Source organism: Lontra canadensis, unplaced genomic scaffold, assembly GCF_010015895.1.
Source record: "Lontra canadensis isolate GAN:19392208 unplaced genomic scaffold, GSC_riverotter_1.0 scaffold8, whole genome shotgun sequence".
In the NCBI taxonomy this organism is placed as follows: Eukaryota; Metazoa; Chordata; class Mammalia; order Carnivora; family Mustelidae; genus Lontra; species Lontra canadensis.
In genome coordinates, this window is record NW_022631002.1 from 3,866,116 (window position 1) to 3,884,696 (window position 18,581).

The 18,581-nt window shown below is 54.4% G+C and overlaps 1 protein-coding gene across 1 annotated transcript in view; it reads right to left on the bottom strand.

The window, feature by feature from the left end:
- CRISPLD2 (cysteine rich secretory protein LCCL domain containing 2) overlaps positions 1-18,581 on the bottom strand; it is a 60,733-nt gene that overhangs the window by 16,375 nt on the left and 25,777 nt on the right. The window contains exons 6-13 of the mRNA XM_032853838.1: positions 17,925-18,025; positions 13,176-13,325; positions 11,576-11,636; positions 9,247-9,313; positions 8,662-8,792; positions 6,841-6,884; positions 4,957-5,029; positions 2,688-2,763 (exon numbers count right to left, since the gene is read on the bottom strand). Coding sequence (XP_032709729.1) covers positions 2,688-2,763; positions 4,957-5,029; positions 6,841-6,884; positions 8,662-8,792; positions 9,247-9,313; positions 11,576-11,636; positions 13,176-13,325; positions 17,925-18,025 — 703 coding nt within the window. The remainder of the gene's footprint in view (positions 1-2,687; positions 2,764-4,956; positions 5,030-6,840; positions 6,885-8,661; positions 8,793-9,246; positions 9,314-11,575; positions 11,637-13,175; positions 13,326-17,924; positions 18,026-18,581) is intronic.

Genomic DNA, 18,581 nt, shown 5'->3' on the forward strand with positions numbered 1-18,581 from the left:
GGACATTCAGGGATTTGCCCCAAATCACTCAGCCAGCAAAGAGCAGAGTCAGGACTGCCCCCCCGCCACCCCCCCAGAGCCAGCAAGCCGTCCACCATTCCTCATGGGACTGTGAGGGCCGGAGAGAACTATCTGGAAGACGCAACAAGCTCAGGGCTTGAACGCAGGCTTGCCGCCTGCAGCCGTCAGGAGATGTTGATAAGGCAAGTGGCACCACCGTGATCATCACTGTCACCGTCACCGAGAATGCTCCAGGGACTGTCATCCCGGAACAGCGGCATCAGCGTCATCCGGAACTCGTTACCAACGCAGATTCTCTGGCTCTTCTCCAGACTCACTGAGTCAGAAAGGCTGGGGTAGGGCCCAGAAATCTGTCAGAACAAGCCCTCTGGGGGATTCTGGTGTGTGCCCAAGGGTGAGAACTTATCCAGCCACCAAGGGAGTCGGGGAGGACAGATGAGAAAACCCAACGCTCAGAGTAGGAGAAAGGCTCACCCGCGATCTCACAATCGGGTCTTCACTCGCATCTTGTGACCCAGACCTTGCTCTCTGGGCTACATCCTGCTGCTTCTCCTGCCTGCAGCTCACCACGAAGGGAGGGGACTGGCAAATAACGCACTCCCGGTGAGCCGACAGGAATGGTGGCATGATTGGGCCCTTCCAAGATTTGGAGACAACTCTCCCAAAATAAATCTCTTAGCTAAACAGACATTTTCCAAAAGGCATCATCATTTCCCAGAATACAGAGTGACCTAGAAACTGAGCCCAGAAAAGAACCTTTGAGATGGACGGAACTCCCTTCCTTCTCTCCTTACTCCTCCCCTCTCCTCCTCTCTTTCTTTCTCCCTTCCTTATTTTTGGAAGAGCTTAATATTTAAACATCAACTAATTTAGTATCTTCATTTATTTATTCCTTCAACAGACATTAACTGAACAGTCATTATGTGCCAAGCCCTGGGCTGAGCACTGTGGTTCCAAGAGCTCGAAACCCTGGAGAACAAGTTAAAGACCACATATAGGTCTCTACTCCCATTCCTGTTCCCATCAGTGTACTTATGAGTGCAGGTACATTCCAGCAAGGCAGAACAGGGGAGGACAACAATACCTAGAAATGGTGTTCTTAAAGAACCTAAAACATAGTAAAATTTTTACATTATTAGTAATTTTCATCAAGTCCTCTTTGCATTTCTAAGTTTTAAAATAACTTTATATGTTTAGCTGCTATGTTGTTTGGTGCATACAGATTTTATCTCATACCTTCACAAACTGACCTTTCGTGTCATTCCACAAGAATTATGTTTTCCCATTCAGTATGTTTAACCTTAAATTCCACGTTATCAGACAGGAATATTGCCAATGCTGCTTAATTGTTTCTCTGTATTTGGCTAGAATCACTTGGCCTATCTCTTTATTTTTAAGTCGTTTTAAAATCAAAGTTTGGCTCAAACATTTCATTTAACAATTGATATATAATATTTTACTCCACTAAGCTTTTAAAACTCAATTTTGGCTGAATGGCTCCTGAGAAGAAAAAGACTCAAAGAGGAAAGGAAAAAGATGGGGGAGAAAAAGGTTAGCCATGAAGACTGCTTTGACTTAGTGACCTCAGATTTATAGGAATCTGGAACCAACGAAGCAGACAGAGGCAAAGATGGTGGTGGTGTGTGGGAGAGAACAATTAAGATGAAGATGGAAAAAAGCTGAGTAAAAATGTTAGCTGGGGATGGGTGATGCTGATCTAATCAGGAAACGTTAGGTCTCAAAGATTCCTTGGACTAGAAAATCCCCGCTGGCTCATTCTACAGAGAGGTACGCAACTTGGCAAGAGGATCACACAGCCTGGTGGACAGGGCTGCGACCACATTCCCATCCTTTGGGACACCATGTGTCTCAAGCCCGGGTAACTGGAGGAACAGACTACGTTCTGGACGATTCACTCAGAAAAATCAGGCTAAAACTTCCTTACTAAAGTTAGCAAGGAAATGTGGAAGATCAGACTGCAGTGTGGTAAGAGTGGTTATGAGCAAGTTGTCATTAGTGTAATTTATATTTCCTTCTGTGTGCTTTTAGCTAAGTGGGGACACACAGTGACTAGAGTGGACCAGTTCTAGAAATGCATCAGGAGAGCTGGAAGGATGACTGAATTAGCGGGAGAAATGAAGGCTTAAATACATGATACCTGAGAGCCTTCACATTAAAAATGCACATGAGGGGCGCCTGGGTGGCTCAGTGGGTTAAAGCCTCTGCCTTCGGCTCAGGTCATGATCCCGGTGTCCTGGGATCGAGCCCCGCATTGGGCTCTCTGCTCCGCGGGGAGCCTGCTTCCTCCTCTCTCTCTGCCTGCCTCTCTGCCTACTTGTGATCTCTCTCTGTCAAATGAATAAATAAAATCTTAAAAAAAAAATGCACATGAATGGGGAGGCATGATTCAATTTACTGAACCATGAAAACATTCGCACATGATGAGGTCCCCAGGCACCTGCGACCACACGCACACACCAGTGGAAGTACCAAGACAACCACACACATGGGGAAACCAGGGCCGGGGTCGCAGAAAGAAGTGATCTCAATTTCGCTCAAAGCACGGGAATGAGATCTCGGGTTTCTGGTATCCAGACCTTAGAACATCGTTTCTGAGATCTGAGCATGCTTGGAGAGGAGGTCACTGAAAATGTGGGCATACTCACGTCTGCATAGATGTTAGTTCCAAACACAGGAGCCCAGTAGGATGGCTCGTCTTTGCAGTGTGCTGGACACCGAACCCTGGAAAACCAGAAACATGCATGTGATGGTTCTGATCGGCAGAAGACAAAAGTTCTTGAGAAACAGCTGGCCTTCCCCATTTGGATTTCAAGATCTAGTGGCTTACCCGGGAAAGGAAACTATCACACAGTTAACTCTTTAAGAAAAATAACATCTCTTCCCACCCTAGCAGTGGTAAAGCTATTTTCCCTCTTCGTAAACACCGCATATAGAATTTTCCAACTCCGTACAAAAGAGACACGCAGAAATAACACAGCGAGAGAGGATAAATTCATGAGAGTCGAATACGGGATTGTGAGATATGGTACCTCCTGTTTTCAGGCGTTGGCCGGTTCATATCATGGGCACACTATGGAGATTATAATCAATTGACTTTGTCAAAGGCCGCTTTCCTATGTGAGGGAGGAAAGGGTGGAGGGCCCTCACCTCAGTGAGTCAAACTATCCCAGGGAGGGGGCACTGATAACCTGCGGCCGAAGGGGTCAGATCACCACTGGGTCAGTCACCACTTCCTGCTGTAGGCAGAGAGGATGAGGAGAGAACCTCACACTGGAAATGGGTGGGTCATAGGTGGTGGGAGATATTCAAGCCGGGGGGAAAATGCATGAACTTTATTTAAGAAAAGGTTTTTTTGCCTTTATCTGGAACATGTTGCTGGAGCCAAGATGGCAGCCGGAAACCATCTGGCCCCAAGAGAGACAGGATTCTGGCAGGGAAGAGAGCCCAGGAAAAGGCAGTGAAAAGCTAAAACAGTCTGGAGGCATGGGGGAGGGGACAAGGGCGGGCAGAGAGGAGGAGGATGTGCATGTGAGATGCTCAAAAAGAAAAAAGAATTTGGGCAAGAAAATTCTTGCCTACTGTTTCTAGAATGGCAGGTCAGAAACCTGTCTCTTCTATACTTGTCTATGTCAAGTTCTTTGTTGTTGTTCATTTGTGTTTTCTGAAATAACTTCCTTCTGCTTTAAGATTTAGGTTAATGATTTAATATTCAGTAAAAGGTTGTCCTCCTTGATTGAACATGCAAAGGGGGTCAGCGTGGTGATGGCCGTGACCTTGGGAGCCTGTGAGAAAGCCCCAAGGGGAACGTGGGCCACAGAGTGGGGGACCTGGGGTCCCCGCTCAGTGTCTCCTCCCTCACTAGACCCTCCTGGGGCTCTTCCCTGCTCACACCTAGGGGGTGTCCACAGGTTAGTTTAAGGTCAGTCTGTAAGAAAACCCATAGGCTTCAAGGCCCCCAGAGAAGGAGTCACAGCTCCGAGAGGACCCATTAGGTACGTCAGAAGCAGATGTTACCAAGTGTTACTTTATTTCCGGTTGCATCACCCTCCAAAAATCAGCCAGTAAAGTTTGGGGGGGGGCACGTTTAAAATCTACTCTTTAGACAAACTGTGGTCCAGGCACAGACTAGAACCCCGCACGGTGACAGGAGAGAAGAGACCACTGACGTGCTCGTGGCACAGAAGAAACTCAAAAGCATTATGCAGAGGGAAAGGCTCCATATTAGGATGGCTCTGTTTAGGCGAAATGCTGAGAAAGGCAAAATTATAGTGACAGAACGTAGACCAGTGGTTGGCAGGGACATGGGGGCAGAGGTGGAAGGAGAGGGGTGACTTGAGGCAACTTTCTTGCATGCTGGACACTCGATCGTGGTGGTGGTGGCAGCATGATGGGGACGTCTGTCGAGACACATCGGATTGTACACTCACCGTGGGTGGGTTTTATCGTGTGCAAGTTACACCTCAGAAAAGTTGGGCTGTAATGAGCTGATTCTCAAGTGACCCAGAGAAAATGTCAGAGATGAAGCCCAAGAATCAACGGGCGGATAAAGGGGACAAGAGACCCCACGAAGCTTTTACTAAGGTGATTCCCCGCTGGGCCGCTCCCTGAGACTCAGATCTCAGTGGTCTGGGCAGGGGCCTGGGAAATCCGTTCTGTTGATGTCTCTCAGGCAATTCCAACCCCACCCGCCCTCCTCCCCACCCCCAGCCATGGTGGAGAACCAGAGGTCTCGGGGAGAGGTCCAGCGGGTCTGGAAGCCTGAGCACAAAGCAGTCGGTTTCCCCGGCGTCCGCACCCAAGAGCCACGCCTAAACCTTGGTTATGCTTTGCTGCATGAGACGATGCCCCAACCCGGCCCTATGCCTCCTTCCCTCAGCCCTCGTGTTTGCAAAACCAGAGGCCAGTGAGCCTTACCTGGGGCAGTGGGTCCCCGCCTTCTCGAACGGGCAGAGCTGAGCGACGGTGCTATAGCAGTCCACGTCCTGCACTGGGGAGAGGAACACGGCGGGAAACGGTCAAGTCATTGGCAAGCCTGGGTCTCAGGCCTCCAGCCTGTGAGATGGCCCGCCGGCCCCCAGGACCTAGGGGCTCATGGGACCCTCTCACAGAGGCGGGATCAGAAGCCAGCAGCTGCTGAGGCCTAGCACCGCAGGCACCTCACCTCGGGCCCCTGAACAGGCAAGACGCCCCATGGCCCGAGTGTGTCCACACTCGGGAAGCATCCCCGGAACCGACGATATCTCTCATTGCTCCCCTCCTTGGTCCTCATGGCAGGTATTAATCTAATTATCCAGAGGAGGAAGTAGAGGCCTAAAGGCCAGAGACTACCCTAGGTCTGCACGGGACATGGTGGGAAGCGGCTTTCTGATTCCCTGCCTAGAGCTCCTCTTCAAAGTCACTTGTTTTTAACGGAGGTAAGAAAGTGGCTCTTGCACTGGCTGCCTGTGGTCTCTGAGCACATGTCCTCAGCTAGCCCCAGGTGTAGCAAACCTTTCCCAAAGGGCCAGAGGCTAAATATTCCTGGCTTGGCCTCCGTATGGACTACATGGCAACCACTCGACTCTGCTACTGTAGTAGAAACTAGCCACAGCAGACGTGTAAATGAATGGGAGCGACTATGTGCCAATAAAACTTTATTTGCAAAGACAGATGGCAGGAAGGATTTGGCCCTGAGGGTGGTCGTTTCCGCCAACCGCTGGTCCAGCCTATCATTTGGACGGGCCCGAGATCTAGGTAGCCATCAGGGACTTGTTCTGTACCCCACGGGACGCTACACAATGGAAGGCAGGGAAGGTCATTAAAATTAGGTTGAGAACACCACTAAAAGGCACAGAATAATACATTATTATTTAATTCTCTTTCAATTCTAGAAAGCGTATCAATGCATTACCAGTGCAAATACTGTTAATCATCGGTAAAATAAACCATAAAGGTATCCACCAAAATGTTCACAATGTTATCTCTGAGTGGCGGAAACTGGGCCAAATCCTTTTTTTTTTTTTTTAATGCTTATTTGTATTTTTTAATTATCTGGAATAAATAGGCATTACTTTTGTAAAATGGATAAAAAGCTGCTACATGTTTTTATAAAAACACCTAACCAGATATTCCTGCATCCAGGGCCTATGACGACAAGAACCGCTTTCCCAAAAGAAAGGAAGGGTCGTCGGGCCAATTTCCCGAGGAAGCATCTCGCTTGCCTGGGACCATTCCAGTCAAGTGCCCAGACTGGAAAGTTCGAATTCACAGCTCCCCTCTGCCTATGGCATGCTCTCCCATGGATGCATCCCACCCTGCCACATGAACGTGCCCTGGGCAATAGAAAATACAGGCAATAGGAAAGCGAGGCCAGAGAGGGCAAGTACGTGCCACGTGCTTCTTCCTGTTTCCCTTCGGTGTTCACGCAGACGTTACTGGTCTATCAACCCCCGTTTTCTGATGAGCCCAGAATGATGCTTCAGCACCCTTCTCACAGGCTCCCACTGCTACTGTCCACCAGTAGAAACGGACTCTTCCTGTCAGGCATTCTAGACCCAGGCATTAGAATTTTTGTGACACTCAGCTGGGAGCCCCAGTCCTGTTTCTGGTTTAGCAATTGAAGGCCAATGCCATGTTCAGATATGTTTAGAAAGTAGTTAAAGAACTGACCTCATCAGGAAAAAGCCTTTACATGCTGAGAACAGCAGTGTTAGCAGGCATCAAATGCATTTAATCAAAAGCTAAGGAGAATGAAAACTCCAGGGAAACTCAAGATAATCTGTGTATTATGGTCACACAGAAAAAGACTGGCCAGCTTACCTTTTACTTTTGACACCACGAAGGAGCTGGAAGGCTTGTATTTGCTGGAAAAGAAAACATGAGCTAAATGCAAACAGACTCATTCCTAAAAGAGCAAGATGGCTCCTGCGTTTGTTTCCAGACTCCACTTTTTATCTTCCTATCTTTTTAGATTCCTACTGCCCGAAAGCTCTTAGAACATCCCAGAATAGGACTCTTTAACTTTCTCTGTGCCGAGAACCCCTCTGATAGCCTGGGGAAGCCTACGGACCCCTTCTCAGGATAATGACTTTAAAAGGCATATGATAAATTTAAAAGATTAACAGGGAGTCAGCTATTAGTGATGCTTTTTGTTATCCAAGGATTAAGGCGGCTTTGCGTCTGAGTGATAGCCGAACTTCCTTGTGAACGCAGTAAACACACATCTCGAGAGGCGAGTCTTCTAACCACTATCCTTTTAGGGTAATCATGGCAGAGACCGGCTTTTCAGATTCCCCCCTGCCCCCCGCAACCGGATTTCTCCCAGTGAGAGGGTCACTGGCCCCGCTAGCGCTACTCTGGTTTGGGGCTAGCATTCATACCCGCAGGAAATACATTTCAATTAGAAGTTAAAGAAAACAAAGCTCTGATCTTTGTGTGGATGTTTGCAGACTCCCTAAAACACAAAGAACCCTGCTCCAGATGCAAAGTTGGCCCCCAGGAGGGCCCAGAAGCGGCTCTGGGACAAGCATGCCAGGCCACGCAAGGCCCACACCTGGCTGGTGCCTGTGCTGAGCCTTGCGTGGCTGGCATTAGGTCACCCGGCCTCCGAGAACATGTTCTTTGCTTCCGGTTAAACTTCCGCGCTCGTGTTTACACAACCCCGGCGTCCCTAGCTAAAATGGAGAGAGAATTTTGCAAGACCTCTTGAAGAAGCAGGCCTTTCAAAGGGGAATGACTCATGTGCTTTCTGAAGTGTCCTGAGCAGAGCTCCCCGGAACACACACACAGGGGCTCTGGTCCCCATGGTCCTTGCTACAGACCTTGGGATAGGCACTGACACGGGAAAGTCTCTTGAGGCGATGCGCCGTGGCCCGGGGCTGTGGGGGGCTGAGGCAGGGTCCCCAGTGTCCCCGCTAGGCTGGGCTGGGTTCTAGGTCCTGGATGGGGAAGGGGCCCCTGGGCGTGGGGTGGGGGAGTGTTCTCAGGGCTCTGGGCAGTAGATCTTTCCTTGCAACGGTGGGAGAGGAGTCACATGTTAAAAACTGACTAGCTGTAGCTCTGGGGATGAGATGGGGGTCAGCTCTGGGTCCTACCAGGGCCCTCTTTCACAAGCAAGGTACTGCCACCCAGAAGGGATGAAGAAATTAGACCAAGATGAGGGGAGGGGGCAGAGCCCATTGCCGGGCTCTGTGCTCCCCAGTTCCTTTATGGCTCTGACTCTACAGACAGACCACGATGTGGCCTCCCCCACCGCGAAAGTCAAGATGGGGAGGATGGGCTGCCCAGCATCCATCTGCAGACCTAGCTGTAAAACAGTATCTTCCACCAAGAAAAAATAAATCAATCTATTTTAAAAATGGAAAGCCTCATTCTCCAGAAAGAAAAAAATGCTATTCAAGAATAAACCTATGAACTCAAGGATGGGAAGCAAAGAGAGGGTCAAAACTCAGCCCAAAGGAAACACAGGAAAACCCACGCAGGGGAGAGATGGCAAATCGTCTGTGGGGGGAATTTTGAGCTACGGAGTTAAGTCTTCACAGGTTTTTTTTTTTTTTTCCTGCTTCTTTATATTGTCGGGTGCTTCTCGAAATTTCGACAATATCTTCAAAACCAGGAAGAAGGAACCCTCATCGTAGTTACCTCAGAGACTCCACGCCATTCCTCTCAGACCGGACGAAGAAAGGGACCTTCCCGTTCCTGGTGACGTCCACCAGGCCACCTCTGGCGTCCAGGATTCCGTAGTGAATGGCGGCCCGGCATATGCTGGACGACTGGGGGCAGGGAGAGGGGGCACCGTAAGTATGTCTGAATTCACCTTTGTCCGGGCTTCTTTAGAAATGTCCAGGGTGTTTGTCCTCAACCCACAGAAAAGCCGAAATGTCTGGCCAAAGCTCACCGGCACTTCTGACTCACCTTTCTCTAGAACACGGCTTTGTTCCCGGGGCTGCTTATCTCAGAAAACTCACCCGAGGGGCTTTACGAGCGGAGAGCGGTGACAAACAGCCCTTTCTCCCCATCCAGTGGAGCATGTTAGCGCCCGGTCTAGGATGGAGACTCCCCTTCCGAGGGGGAGCCCCCGTTCCCCAAAAGTGGCTTTACTAGTCTGCACGCCCACAGACAGGCGCGGGTCGGCTCTTGGACAGAGGCAGGGGAAGGAAATCCTGCCGTGTGAGAACCACCCGCCTCCCTTCCAAACGCACGACGGCCGTCCGCACGGGCACTTACACTTTCGTAGAAGAGAGTCCCAAAGACCTTGGCGTGGTTGTTCAGACAGCCCGCGGGGCACTGGTACCTGATGGAGAAGAAGATTTTCGGAGGTGAAGATGTTGAGGGGCTCTCACCAGGAATCTACCCGGGTTCGTCTCCTTCAAAAGCTCGACTCTGACCTCAGAGAGGAGGTCCAGGGACGCGAAACCCGCTGCGTCCAGGCGAGTCACGATTTCCCCAGGCTGAAGTTCACGCCAACACCATTCCAGGCTCAACCAGGCCTTCTTTTCACGTGTTTAGGACTCATGGTGAAGGCAGAGGTGCAAATTCAAGGACAATTCACAGAAGACAAGTGGTTTTGAAGGCGCACACGTACATTCTCAAACACCCATCGTCGAAGAAGGTACAACTGGAGAGGACATGCCTCCTTCCAGGTGTCGAACCACAAGAGTGTTTTTTTTTTATAGAATAAAATCCAGTGAGGATTATCCTGCTCCCTGAAATGTCTAAATCAATCTTTCCAGAAAGCCTTAAAAATTTGCTTTCTCCCATTCTCGAACTTTCCTCGTAGGCATATAAACCCAAGCCAGAGGTCGGAAATTCAGACCCCATGTTATTCCAAGTGTCCGGCATCATGAAAAACTAGAAATGAAACCAGCACCGCCCAAGGAACAGCCAAGCCTGTGTTTGCACGGCCGTATGTTGGAGTCTGATGCGCTCCCCGAGCAATGAAGTCTTTGAAAAGTTTGTGACTTGGGAAAACCTTAAATGAAAACGGTAGCTCACAAGCTTCAGCGTCAGTGGCGGGAACCTCCCCAGGGCCCAGAGAACACACGGGAAGGGACTACATCTAATTGCTACAGATCGAGGAGATGCTGTGACACTGGTTTTTTTTCTTTAAACGCTGGCGGTGGTGCTGTTTTCCTGAATTACTTCCCCTAAACAAGAACACCTTTTAAAGTCAGGGGGGGAAAGGGCCCAACAGATATTATTTTGTCAAAGCACCAGGTGATGGGATGCCTTCGAGGAGACAGACGGTGGATGCACTTGAATTATATAGTTCTCCATCAGTGGCCTCAGACAGTCCCTCTACCTGCTTGCGGTGGGTCCCAGCAAGCCCCGACTCTGGAACTTTCTCAAGGCTATCTATGCGTGTTCTCCAAACTTCTCATTTTTCCCACTGACTACTCAGGCGTGATGCTCTCATAATGAGCTTGTGGCCCGGAAAAGTACGGCAGCGCAAAGGGACCACTGAGCGTTCCAGACACCCCAGTGCTGTGCAGACATGCCCAGACACCGTGCATGGGGACGGTGGAGCCACCAGTCCTCAGTGCCACAGGCTGCCCATCTCACCGGCAGACTGGCCGATTTCCTCTGCAGGACACGCCAGCCAGCTGCTCAGGGGACGCATGAGTCCTGGAGCGACCTCATCCCGGGTTGCTCAAAGTCTACTTCCTGATGCTCGTGCCCAAGTCCAGCGGTGGGGGCGGTGGGGGGCGTCCTCGGGCCAAACCAAATTCCAAAGCCCCACAGCATGAAGTAGGAGCCGTCACCTTCTCTTTTAAGTAACACGGTTTGCCTTAAAGGAACGGCTGCCAGAAGCCGGAGCAAGAGGGGTAAAGACCACTCGTGACCGCGGACGTGGTTTTCCAACCGTGAACCCGAGGTTCCTCGTAAGGCTGCTGCACCTGCCGGCCATTTGCTGCCAGAAAGAGCAGCCTAGCAGCCACATTGCCAAAACCAAACCCGTCCTTCTTGGCCACCAGTCTCCAACATCTGGATGGACAAGGCTGAGTGAATCCATCGGCGAGATGACCTCATCTGACGACCGGGGAACACGGCCTCTGTCAGTGGCCAACACCGCCAGCTCACGTGTGCCCTCCCATGGCCCCTGCCCTGACATCCCCTGCACGGCACCCCAGGCCACCGTGTGACCCCCTTCACGCACACAGCTGGAGTGGAGCCCCGACCTCGCAAGGTCTCCTGGGGGTGATCGGACCCTCCGGGAACGGTGCGCAATTTCTGTAGTCACCACGGCTGGAGGTGGGGGTGCTCCTGGCATCCAGGGCCTTGAGGCCAGAATGCTGCTCGTTCCCTACAGGCCACGGGACAGCCTCACCACAGAGAATCATCGGCCCTAAGCACCACGAGCACCAAGGTCAGAAGCCCTGCTCTGAGCTGAGAGACACAGGTCATCTTCATGGGCCAAGCTTTTCTCAAACGGTGGCTGCTGGAGGGACCTCGGAGACATCATGGTCTAACCTATGACACGTCCCACCCCCCACGGCCGGCCCTTCGAAGGAAGGGCTGCGGGCGTCCGTGCTGGAGGGCCCGGCCCAGACCTCACCTGTTGCACGTGGATCCTTTGCACTTGTCCTTCATCTTCGTGTCACACCGGACAGCCTGGGCTGGGAGAGAAGGACAAGAGCGCACGTCACACCAACGGGGCATCGGTCTGAGGTAAAAGATACCACCCCGGACTCCAGAGAACTTTCTGGAACATCCTGGAACCCATGTCATAACCCGAGCAGGAACACTCATGGCTGCAGGCTTCAGCTGTTAGGCTCGAGTCCCAGGCCCGGCCTTTCAGAGTAGCTGCGTGACCTTGGACAGGGCCTTCTTCCCTAGTCTGAGGTTCAGTTTCCACAGAGACCAGCAGGGATAAGTGTCACGGGTGCTGCTTCTGCGAGCATTCACTGAGGGAGTCACTGTGACCTTGGAAGGGGGCCTGGCCCATACCCAGTGCCCTGAAGCCCCGGAGGGTTCTGGAAGGGTGGGCCTCACAGCCTCCTCCAGCCAAGACAAGCTCTGTCAAGCTCTCCTTGTTTATTTTCTAGGGACACATGAGAATCTGGGCACAGTGTTACGGTTTGATAGTGCGACACTGACACGCCCATGAGGACAAAGACTGCTTGGGCAGAGCAGGGAGAGAGCAGCCAAAAAAGCCCGGGGTGGTGGGTGTTCAGAGAAGCATGAGCTCGCCCCTGCTCAGGGTGAGGGGGCCCCACTTTATGCCGTTGGCAGCTCAGGGGGACGCGGAGAACCCCAGGCAGACAGCCCAGGCCTGTGTCATGCCTGGGGGGGAAATGTCCCGAGGGAGCCCCAAACCTTCCATTAAGGGGCTGGATCGGGGACATGGAACGTTGGGCTCCAGCCGGGGCTGGGGAGGGCAGAAAGAAGGAAGCCGTGAGGTGAGTGCGTGGGCAGGTCAGGGGAAAGCCGGATGAGGGCTGAGTGCGACAATCTCTCAGTGGAGGGCATCCAGGAGCCCTGAGGGGAGCCGTGGGAGGCACTGTGCTGATGGGCTCAGAGCCGACACTGGGTGGCCCCCGTTATGGCAAGTGATCCGCAGAGCAACCCCGCGTGGGCCTTATCGCCCCCTTGTATGGATGAGCAAACCAAGTCTCACAGAGGCCAGTGGGGGTCTGGTCACCAGCGAGCGGGCCTGGGGAGGCCCGTCCCGCTGGAACCTCCATGGGAACCCAGCTTGAGCCCAAGCTCCCTTTCAAAGGAGAAGGTCTAACTTTGAAATGCCAGCTGGGGAGAAATGCCACCCAAGCCCCACTCCCATGATGCTTGCTTTGGAAAGGACTTAAAAATATCATTTTTTAAAATGCTGCTGCAGGGGCGCCTGCGTGGCTCAGTGGGTTAAAGCCTCTGCCTTCGGCTCAGGTCATGATCTCAGGGTCCTGGGATGGAGCCTGCTCAGCAGGGAGCCTGCTTCCCCCTCTCTCTCTCTGCCTGCTTCTCTGCCTACTTGTGATCTCTCTCTCTCTCTCTGTCAAATAAATAAATAAAATATTAAAATAAATAAATAAATAAAATGCTGCTACACTTCCCCGCTGTGCCCCACTGTTTGCTAACCCGGAGACCTCTCGGGCCGCCCCCTGCCCCCACCACCGCCCCAGCACAGGCAGCCCGAGGGCAGAGGACAGAGCCGCACTCACTCATGTAGCTCACGGCGGACGCCTTCTTGGGCTTCGTGGGTCTGACCACCGTCGGCTGGACCCAGACGTGCTTGTCATCGGGAACGGGGGCCGCCTCTACTTCGTTCATCTCGTCGGTTTCCGGCTTGGGGCTGGACGTCAAAGTCTCTTCTTAAGAATGAAGAGGACAAAAAAGAGAACACGAAGAGGGGCTTTCAGCAAAAATGCACTTTGCAGGGAAAATGGCAACGGGGAAGCTGGACTGGCTGGAGGTTCTCGGTCACAAAGGGTCGGGCCTGTGGCCGAGAAACAGGGACGCTGCAGAGCAGGGCCGGCCTGGGGGGGTCCTAACGCTAAGGCGAGGCGAGGCTAGGCAGCCGGGTCTCCGCGGGCCGCGTTCACCATGGAGCCGGGAGCAGCCGGGCCAACCTGGGTGATCCCAGCGGCTTCTTGTCCCTCCTCCCACACGCCACCACCTGCCCAAGGAAGCAGCTTCAGGAGGCCGAGCCCAAACCGGCACGGTCTCCCCTGAGGACCCTCTGGCCCCCGGGTTTGCCAGGGAGGGGTCTCCACAGTCTTGTGCCCACCGTGGTGCAGGATGACCCGTGTCGGTGTCTTTGGACCACGATGCACCCCGGCCGCAGGCCCGCTCTGCTCCCTTCCGCAGCCCCGAGTCCTCGCTCACCAAGCCGACGCCCTTCTCTGCGCCGGAGCTTCTCGGCCCGGCCCGTAGGACCCGGCCAAAGTCCCGCTCTGGTTCAAAACGGAGTCTCTCCCCTGGATCCCGTACGTCTCCCACCCCGGTGTTCTCTCTCCTGCAACCCTGCCCCACAGCTTTAGCACGTTAATTAGCCAAATTCCATTTCTCGGGAGCATCCGTGTGTCTTCCCGGGTTCGTCCTGAGAGACACCTGGAAGCGCTCGTCAGAGCCCACCTGCAGGCCATCATGCACCGAGCCATGAGGCCCCGCCAGTGCACAGAACAGTCCGGCTGTTTTTATCTGCCCGTGTGGCCTCGTCTAGGACTACGTGGTGTGCACCCTCGTGGGGGGTGCGGGCCTCCCACTTTAGTGCGCCCGCCCATCCCCCAAGGGTGTCTGAAGACCAGAGCTGGAAAGCCCCGTCTAGGGAGCCCCTCCCAGGCCTCTCTGTGGCACTGGATTAAAATTCAAGCGGGGACAAGGGCTGGTGAACACCCGCGGCTCATTCCCGGTTGTCCTCAGCAGTGACCGCTCTGCTCCAAAGGGGCACCAGGTGTTTTGTGGCTACGCAAAGCAAGCATCCAGAGCCAGGGCCAATTCTCCAGGGCTTTTCAAGGCCGGAATGTGCTGCATCTTTTCCAGGGGCCCGTCCCCACCCCCCACCCCCCAAGCCATGCACAGCCGCCATGCCACCTGGGTGAGGAGATCGGGTGGGGTTTAAGCCGGGGCAGTCCGGAGCCCAATGGCATCCTTATCAGAGCTCTGTTGACAGCCATGAGGCCACCACCACCTGCCCCTCCCACCAGCTGCCAACTCCCCGGGGCCAGGAGCCAGCCTGCTTCATCCCTGTCCCCTCCCAACCCCAGACACCCGGCTCCCAGCCAGCTTCGCTGAACAAAATCTGCTGAATGAAGGATGAACTAAGCCGTAAAGAATTCTCTCTTTGGGTTCTTTCAGGAAAAAAAGAGAGAGAAAGAGAGAGAGAGAGAAGAAAAGAGTCCCAGCTGAGTTTGAGGACCTTCACAAGAGAATTCTGAAATCACCACTTGGAGGCCAAAGCTATAGGCGAAATCTTTAGGAAGACGCTGGGTTTGCAAATGCCGCTCGGCCCACATGCTCCATCCCGGGTCTGCTCTTGCCATCAGTGGGGCTCTTCAGCTCTGCCCTCTCTGCCGGCCCGAGCCGTCTCCAGAATGAGCCGGGTTTTCTTCCACTGGCCTTTAGGATTTTTATACCTCATAATCGCGGCTTTATTCGGCCGAATATAGTTTGGCAGAGCCATCTAAAGCGTTTGAGGGTCACTATTTAAGAAAATGGGCAGACAGTCCTCACCCTCAGACGCACACATGAAAGGGGATGCTCGCCCAGACGACAGCCTGTATTTGAGCACATCCCAATTAAGATCCCCTGTGCGGAGCAGCTCGGGCCTGGGGAAGTTCCACACCCGAGTTCACCGCAAGGTTACTGTGTGCACGGTGCATCCTGGACCCGAGGTCTCGGGCCCCACGACATTGCTTACAGCCCCCTGCAGACGCCTACCTGGCTCTGTAGGTAGTGATAGAACTCAAGGCTAACGGGTACTGGGCACACGCTGACTCTCTGCCGGCTTGGTGCTTCCTTGGCCTGCACGCCTCGCTCCCTGGGAGGCCCGATCGGCCCCATTTCACAGACAGGAAAACCGAGGCTCAGAGAGGCTAAGAGACCTGCCCAAGCTCACACAGCCAAGCGTCAAGCTGCCCGGCCACACAGCCCACACCCTTCATGGCCACACGGGTTCACAGTTTCAGGCTGGAGAGATGGAAACTTCTCGAATGATCTATCTTTAACACTGACCCATCCCCATTATAGGTCAAGGCCTTTCGGGGCCCCTCAATTGGTGCTGATTAAGTAGCTTATGCAGATAACCGGCTTTACCAGAGACTTTCTGCCTGGTTAGCTAAGAAAGCTGGGATGCCTGCCAAGGGGACTTGGGAGTTTTCCACCAAAAATAAAGAAACAAGCATAAAGGCTTCATTGGGTGGGTAACCCAGCATCTGAGGTGTCTTTGTGTGCATGTGTCCTTTGAAAATGACCCTCTGGGCATATGGGTGGTATATGCATTCGCCCGCAGGCAGAACACATCTGCTCTGCGACCCCGGAGCCCTCAGAGCCTACTGGCTATTGGAACAACAAGTGACCAGGCATCCAGGAAGAGTCTGGGGGTAGAGAGAGCACGGAAGCAGGTGCACTGTCTGTGTAATCAGGGAAGGCTCCCTAGAGGAGGTGTGACACCAGGCCTGTGTTTCCAAGGAGGAGAATGTATCTGCCAGGTTCACAGCATGGATGAGCCCCTACCCCCAAGACCTACAGTCCCCACCAGGTGAGGAAGGACCCCTGGCAAGGTGACAAGTGCAGTCATACCTCCCCACCCCTACTTCTTGGAGTGGATAACGAGTGTGTTTAGAAAGGGTTCTTGTGCGAGCCATTCACATCTTTCTCTGGGCATCCTCCCGGCAAAGCTTTTACAGACAGACTCTTACTGCCACTGTTACAGATGGGCAGACTGAGCCCCAGGCGGCACGCGGTATGCCCAAGCACACAGCTCTGGGAACCATGGAGACGACTCCTGGACCTAGCTGCTCTGGCTTGTGCGCCTGGAGGCCCTCCCGGAGGGGTTGACGGACGCTGAAAACAGCCCTGTGATCAGGCTCGAGCAAAGAACGGCAGGAGATCCGAGGAGGATCCTCCACGGGCCTCCCTCTCCTACGCTCCCCAAATTGACTCTTGGGACCTGACAAGGGACTCGCCCCTCCTGGGGGACTGGACGGCAGCCACAGGCTCTGCCTGCCAGGGACACAGGGAAGGGCCCGGACAGGCCCGAGGGCCAGTCTCCACCCACGATCTTGTCCTGCCATGACCCCCACTTCTAGGCAGGGAGACTGAGGCTCCCAGAGAGGGGGCGGCCCACCCAGTGGCCCGCAGCTGGCATGTGGCAGGAGTGCTCCTCCTGAAGCCAGCGCGCCGGGCTCTAGCACCCGGGTTTTGTGGATGCGGGACCCGGAGCAGGGATTTCCGTGGAGGGGTTCGCTGAGGACCAGCGTGTGGCGCCCTGCTTGGAGACAGAGTCAGGGCGGGCCGGGCCGGCAGGACACACTGCTGTTAACAAGCCTCCCCGTCTCCTGGGCTCACGTTGGGCAGAACCAGCAGTGACCAGCTGGCCGGGACAATAGGACCCCGCACCCCAACCGGGTCTGGGACCCCATACCCCAGCCCACCTGTCTCTGCACCCCAGAGCCCCCTGGACTGCCAAGAAAAGCCTGGTGTGGAGAGCCGCCCGCTCCTGCATGCCCAAGCCTCCGGGGAGGCCCCTCTCTGCTGTCCCAGGGCAGCCGACGCGGCCACATGGACAACATGTCCCAAACACAAACACTCGGGGAGCCCCTCGGACCCACTTCCGTCCCCCCGGGGCTAGAGCCTGAGAAAATACTGCAAAACGTGAGCAACCATTCAGGCACCAGGATGTGTTACTTACAGCAGCGAGGACAGTGGAAAGGTCCCGGGAGGCCAACTAGAAACAAGGGCGAGGACTCGTGGCAGACACTCGGATCTGCCCGGGGCCACGGAGGGAAGGGAACCGTGAACACTTATGACGAATCGGGTGAGGCATCTGTGAGGGGCCAACGAGTGGAAGGAACGAGGCCCGCAGCCCGGGGGTGGGGCAAGCCCTGCCAGCCTGGAGGTCACCTGGGATAGGCGCAGTCCTGTTTGTCGTGTGTTTGTAACCAAACCATGAGAGCCGACCACAGCGGGGACGCGTGTGCAGCCAGCGCCCAGCGCAGGGTGGGGCCACGGGAGAGGCCTCCTGAAGGGATGTGCGGGCACAGCCCCGTGTCCCCAAGGAGCCGGCAGGGGGCTGAACTCCAGGGCTGGAGAGGGGGTCTGCCCACCACCCACGGCTGCACGGGCAGGAGGAGGGGTGGGGGAGGGGCGCCTTGACTGCAGTGTTCAGCTGGCCCGTTTGACGACAGCCCTTCCCGGGCCCACAGACAGAGGGGACAGCCACTCGGGGTGGCTTCCGAGTCACTTCCTACCTCGGTAACACAGGTTGTTCTTACAACCGCCCCCGTAGCTGGGCGGGCACTCGGAGCAGGGCCGGCCGGTTCTGTACGGGGCTTCTCCGATCCAGTTCCCCCTGCAGGAACACCAAAAACACCGTCAGGAGGGGCCGCCGCCCGAGCGCCGGGGCCCCTCCTCGCCCCTTTCCTGGGCTGTCCAGGGGAGGAAGGAGGGTGTGTGTGCCACGCAAAGAGGAAGAGGCTGCTGCACGGGGCCTAGAGAATTCTAGAAGAATCCCGGCGGGAGCTGGGACACCTCCTTCCTCCCCAGCACCGTGGTCCCGTCGCGCTGCCCGTGTCCTGCCTTACACGACTCTGAACGCTGTCCACCACCCCCTACCCCAGCCCCAACACCTTCGTCCTGGAGAGCTGCCGAGATCTGCCCTGTTGAGCCGTTTGTCAAAGAAGTAAAACTGTGTTCTAGGAAGGAGCTCGTGTTTACTAAGCTCCTACCGACCAGGTCCCTCCGTCCTTCTGACACTTTGCAGGGGCGTGCTGGAGTTCCACCCTTTCTCAGAGGAGGCCACGGGGGCTCGAAAGGTTAAGTGACTTGCCCAAGGCCACACAGCAAGCAAGTGGAGGGGCTCAGAGCCTTTGAGCACTCTGCCCTCAGGGTTGGGACCAAGGTCCGTC